The sequence below is a fragment of the Lepus europaeus genome, chromosome 5, assembly GCF_033115175.1.
Source record: "Lepus europaeus isolate LE1 chromosome 5, mLepTim1.pri, whole genome shotgun sequence".
NCBI classification, from domain to species: Eukaryota; Metazoa; Chordata; class Mammalia; order Lagomorpha; family Leporidae; genus Lepus; species Lepus europaeus.
In genome coordinates, this window is record NC_084831.1 from 4,726,706 (window position 1) to 4,732,808 (window position 6,103).

The 6,103-nt window shown below is 49.7% G+C and overlaps 1 protein-coding gene across 1 annotated transcript; it reads right to left on the reverse strand.

Annotated features, from left to right (window-relative positions):
• Positions 1 to 1,171: 1,171 nt before the first annotated feature.
• On the reverse strand, positions 1,172 to 5,883 carry UTS2 (urotensin 2). Its single transcript, XM_062193846.1, is given in 4 exon segments — positions 1,172 to 1,285; positions 2,190 to 2,251; positions 2,881 to 2,991; positions 5,781 to 5,883. Coding segments are annotated over 4 exon segments (390 nt in total).
• Between the last annotated feature and the right edge of the window lie 220 nt (positions 5,884 to 6,103).

Genomic DNA, 6,103 nt, shown 5'->3' on the forward strand with positions numbered 1-6,103 from the left:
CACAGGGCTGGCGCTGTGGTATGTCGGGTTAAACCACTGCCTGCACCATATGGGCACCAGTTTGAGTCCCAGTTGCTCCAGTTCCATTCAGCTCACTGCCGATACATGTGGGAAAGCAGTGGAAGATGGCCCAAATCCTTGGGTCCCTTTATCCACATGGGAGACCCAGATGAAGCTCCTGGCTCCTGGCTTCAGCCTGGCCAAGCCCTGGCAGTTGCAGCCATTTGGGGAGTGAGCCAGTGAATGAAAGATCTTTCTAACTCTGCTTTTCAAATAAATCTTTAAAAATAAAGAAATGGAAAGACATGTGCAGGTGTCTTCCCTCGCATGAGCAGACTGATTCTGAGCTCACGGGAGCTGAGGTGTTCAGGGCTCACGTTTGAAGCACTCAGTGCTGGGCACGTGAGCTCGTGGCTGGCCTCAGCCTTCATCTGCAGCCAGCCTTCATTCAGATTTTTTTCTAGGCTTGGAAAGTAATAACCTGTGTTACCATCTTTAAGTGTTAAGAGAGAACATAATAGCTAAGATAATATAGTTTACTCAAGTGATTTGTAGTTTAATGATTTTAACTATATTTTGTTTTTAGGAGTTTCTTAGTATTTTATTCCATTCACTTACTGGTTTTATTTATTTATTTTTTAATTTGAAACAGAGATAGGCAGACAGAGATCTCTTATCTACTGGTTCACTCCCCAAATGCCTGCAAGAGCCATGGCTGGACCGTGCAAAGCCAGGAGCCCGGAACTCAGTCCAGGCCTCCCGTGTGGGTAGCAGGATCTCAAGTCCTTGAGCCCACACCTGCTTCCCAGAGTACACATTAGTGAGGAGCTGACATCAGAAGCAGAGCCAGAACTCAAACCCAGACACTCCAGTATGGGATGGGGGCTGCCAAAGCAGTAGCTTCATACTGTGCTAAATTCATACCCCTGGCTTCACCTTTAAATTCTAAAAGAATTCCATAGGGTGAATTGAAATAAAGAAAAATTACAGATTTTAAAACAATGTTTATGAATAACCACTCATGTTCTTTGCAAAACATAGAGGATTTATTTTTCCAAATAATAACAGGGTGTGGTTTGCCTAGTTTTTCCTCACGCTGTTTTCAAGTCAAGCACTGATATTTTTAATGTTCTGAGCTGGGTGTTTCTGAACTAAAGGTGGCCGTGTCCCTTCAGACACAGTATTTCCAGAAGCACTCGGAGGGAGTCCCACGTTTCTTATATTGTTTCCTGGTTCTGGCCAAAAGATGACTCAGCAGAATGTTTGGACCTTGTCCGGAGAAAGCCTGAAATGAGAGGGAGCCAAACAGAAGGCAGGATAAGTTGTCAGTGAGTTGAGAATCCTACGGGTCTTCAGCACGTACAGCCTTTAGCAGGTGCTGACTCTGGGCTGGGCCGGGGACCAGAGTGCTGCATGCTAGTGGGGCTCCCTGTGCCGCGTGGCTTACCCCTCCTAGAGCCTGTGTGTCCAGGGTTTCATGTTTGCAGGGTGCATTTTTGCTAGGATGTTAATGAGTGTCACACTCAAAAAGGCGTCTCTGGAAAGGTCTGGCAAGTGCGTGACTAGAGCTCAGTAGAATCCTTTGTGCTGCGATCCTGGGGGCCCAAACATGCTCAGAGGCGCTGGCGGCAGTTGGGTGGCCAACGGGATGGCCGTGAGGACACAGAGTTCGTCATTCCCTGTTACAGTCTGTCCACTGCGCCCGAGAGAATTCTCTACAAATCCTTCTCTCTCTGCACGGGTTCCCCCTCGGTGTCTCACAGCCGCACTCTTCACCTTTCCATGTGCACAGGAATCACCCGGGGAAGCCACGGGGTTTTGTGAAGTGGGGACATTGGGGAGGTGGCCAAGATTCTGTCTCCCATGCTTCCAAGGACACCAGGGCCACTGGGCTGTGGGCCGACTGTCGCCACGAGGATGAGCCCACACAGTAGACAACATGCTGCAGAGCGGGGGCCTCATCTGCTTTTCTCTTCTCTTGCAACCGGTTAGAACTCATCCAAACCGGCAATGGATAAGTGCTTGTTGCTTCCAGATTTTATATGAGTCAAAATTTGGAAAATTAATGCTTTGAAACAACACCGGCCCGTTATCTTAAGGTGCGGCTTCCACCCGGAACGTTGCCGTGGCTCATGATGTTAAGATCCTGGGGGATGCCTGCAATGTGCCCCTTAGTGCACACCTAGCACTCACAAGCAGTCACTCACCTTCTTCAGATTTCCTCTTGGGTTGAAAATGTCGGTCTGAGGATCTGCAAGACAGTTTGGAAACCAGTGCATCAGCTCTCCCACTTCCGTCTTACGCTTGTTTTCAAACATGGCGCCAAGTGGTTCTGCCTGTCCACGCTGCACGGATGTTGGCTTGGGGGCAGACAGGCGGGCCCTCTTGTTCTTGCCTCCGGAACTCATAAGACACGGCACTGCCCCCAGGAACCTCGCAGATGAGCAGTTTGTCACAACCGCAACAGAAGCACTGGTGTGTGGGACAGGCCCGGCCTGTTTCCAGAGCAGATGGGAAGCAGCCCCCGCTGGCCGCGGGTGACCACTCAGGGTGACTGAGCGGGCTCTCGGACACCTCACCATAGCCCTGTTATCATTGCTGTTCACTGTGCATCTGCGCTCGCTGGAAATGACCTCGCCACCCCGTAAAAAAACAAGTGAAAGCCCACACAGAAAGAGCAAAGGCCGAGGTGCCAGGCAGAACCCCCACTGGCCGGGAGCTCCCGGGGCAGGGGAAGCTGAAGGCTGCAGAGGGCCGCGGGCCCGCAGGGGAGGCTGCCAGGGCCCAGCGCCGGCTCCGTGCTGCTCCCTCTGTTCCAGAGCAGGGTGTGCCCTCACCTGAGGGTGTGAGCAAGGAGACCACACAGCAGAGGCACCGTACCTGCTTCCCCCAGCCTGGCACTGCTGTCGGCACCCAGCATCTCCGGCAGCGTCTGCAGAACGGGCGTGTGCTCCAGCGCCCCCAGAGGCTCCCTGGTGCCTCCATGGCGAGCTGTGGAGCAAGAACAGACACGGGGCGGTGGGGGGGCGGGGTCTCCACTTCAGCCGGTTGTCTTCAGGCATCTCTTGGGAGTACCCAGGGCAGCGAAACGTGCCTGGAACACCCTCAGATGCAGGAGCTGTGACCTGCTGTGTGTCAGAGTAGACGTCCAGGGCCATGGCTGCAGTGCCCACCCACTCCTTGCTGCCCATGGGAGGACCCAGCCCCCCAGGCACTGCGGGCAGGAGAGGGCTGAGCCCTCTTTCTTGAGACCCAATGTCTGCTCAGAAAGTCTGACTCGCCCTGCTCCCGTTTACCCACGGCTGCTGCCGCCTTCTGCTTCTAGGTATGTGGGAGGAGGTTGGACTAAGAGGAGAGGCAAAGATGGTGGGGTTTCCCATTAAGCAAATGGGCTGGGGCACAGGTTATCTCACCGGACTTCCAGACCTAGTCAGAATTGTTACACTTGGGAAGACGTCAGCTTCCAAATAATCCATAAGGAACTTGGCTGGCGTTTCTGGTGTGAAACTGGTGCAACGACATGGCAGACAACGTGATGGGAAGTTGGGAAGAGTGTGGTGAGTGACCGTGAGGTACAGTGAGCACTGCTGAGGTGCAGTGGGTGTGTGTGAGGTGAGGTGAGGTGAGGTTAGTGTGTGAGGTGAGGTGGGCGTGTGAGGTGAGGTTAGTGTGTGAGGTGAGGTGGGTGTGTGAGGTGAGGTTAGTGTGTGAGGTGAGGTGCAGTGGGTGTGTGTGAAGTGAAATGAGGTGAGGTGAGGTTAGTGTGTGAGGTGAGGGAAGTACGTGTGAGGTGTGGTAGGCGCGCCCAAGGCAGGGTAAGTGGGGTGTGGGAGGTACACCTGAGGTAGGGTAGGCATGTGAGGTGAGGTTAGTGTGAGAGGTGAGGTTAGTGTGTGAGGTGAGGTTAGTGTGAGAGGTGAGGTAGATGCGTGTGAGGTGAGGTTGGTGCATGTGAGGTGAAGTTAGTGTGTGAGGTGTGGTAGATGTGTGTGAGGTATGGTAGATGCGTGTGAGGTGAGGTTAGGGTATAAGGTGAGGTTAGTGTGTGAGGTGAGGTTAGTGTGTGAGGTGAGATAGATGCGTGTGAGGTGAGGTTGGTGCGTGTGAGGTGAGGTTAGTGTGTGAGGTGAGGTTATGTGTGTGAGGTGTGGTAGATGCGTGTGAGGTGAGGTTAGGGTATAAGGTGAGGTTAGTGTGTGAAGTGAGGTAGATGCGTGTGAGGTGAGGTTAGTGTGTGAGGTGAGGTAGATGCGTGTGAGGTGAGGTTGGTGCGTGTGAGGTGAGGTTAGGGTATGAGGTGAGGTTAGTGTGTGAGGTGTGGTAGATGCGTGTGAGGTGAGGTTAGTGTGTGAGGTGAGGTAGATGCGTGTGAGGTGAGGTTGGTGCGTGTGAGGTGAAGTTAGTGTGTGAGGTGAGGTTATATGTGTGAGGTGTGGTAGATGCGTGTGAGGTGAGGTTAGGATATAAGGTGAGGTTAGTGTGTGAGGTGAGGTAGATGCGTGTGAGGAGAGGTTGGTGCGTGTGAGGTGAGGTAGGCGCATGAGGCAGTGAGTGGAGATGGCGTCCAGTGAGTTCTCCTGCTGCGACTGCGTTGGGATTGGAGGCCCTGGGAGCTGGGCTGGGAAGCCACAACACAGCACCAGCTGCAGGCGTGCACATGCTGACCTCCAGCAGAGATCAGAGACAATAAACCATTATAGCACACTGGAGCACATTTCTGGATTTTTGAAGAATGTTACTGAAAAATCTATAAAATTTTATCAATATAAATGTTTGTCACGAAGGATCATTTATTTACAGATACAAACGATAAAATTCTAAGGTCAGCTGCCACCTGTCTAGAATGTGATTGAGATGTTACTCTCATTTCAGCTAAGTTTTAAAAATTCTAGCTGCAGATTTTGAGGGTGACAGTAATAACTGAGCGCTCTTGATTTCATCATATGATTTTCACTGATCCTTTTGAAATAGAACAGTCGGTGAGGTCCATGCCTTTTTGGCCATTAGGGGCTGCTTTTGAGCTCTGTGACCAGCAGTTGGCTGATAGTGCTTGAGTGATCACAGTGCTCAGGAGTCATCAGAAAGATGCTTGGGAGAAACTTTCAGAGCAAAGAAATTCTAAAACCAATGGCTTAGAAGAGTGTTTTTCTTTTAAAATCTGAAAGTATCCAGAATTAAAGACAGCATTAAATCCAGTTAAGGTTTATATAGTCAGTCTTTTCATCTATTAAAGTTAGAGGTAATAGCAAAATAAGTATCTACTTGACTTAACAGATTTTTAAAAATCCAACTTAGACTTGAACTAAATGAGCATACTTGGAAGCCTACAATGTCCCTAACTCCCACATGCCACTTTATTTTTAATGAACATTTTTGTTTCATACAACACATGTCAGGTGATTACTTTTAATATAAGATCAAATAAATACAGTATTAATCTATAACGGAAACAACCAGTTCTACATTCAGCCAGCTCATTTGAAATAAGAACTAAAAGTAATGAGGTTTTAAATTCAGGTCCATTTTTAAAATTGGAAAAAATAGCTTGGCCCCAAAAAGAGTTTGAATTGCAGAGCTGTCCTCCCATGATCACACTTTAGGGAGGGAACCTGTCCCCATCCCTAAGTCTCAAATGTGCAGTGAGGATCCTCTAATGATTTTTTCATAACCAGGGCTACTGATAGAAGTTTCCTTTAAGCAGAACCCCATCTTTGTCTCTAACATTGCTTCTAAACCAGGGAGGGCTCTCAAGCTTACCATAGAGGGGAAAATCATCTTACCTGAGAGCTGAAAGGACGCTTCCCCCGAGCCAAGGATGGGGAGAGCTGAGACAGGCTTTAAGAGTGCTATAAAAAGCAGACAGCAGGAGGCCAGCTTACACATGATGGGAGAGAGAGAAACCTTCCTTCTCGGCTCTGTGGCACTGGACTTCCAACTTGCTCCTTTCCGTTCTGTGATCACCGATTATATATATCATCCTATGACCTCATATCATCCCCTCCAAAAAAATAAACTTATTGGCTATGGAGGCTCAAAGGCAATCACTTTGCATTGATGTAATTTTTCAAGGTACCAATTCATAGACAATAAATTTGCTGTCTCG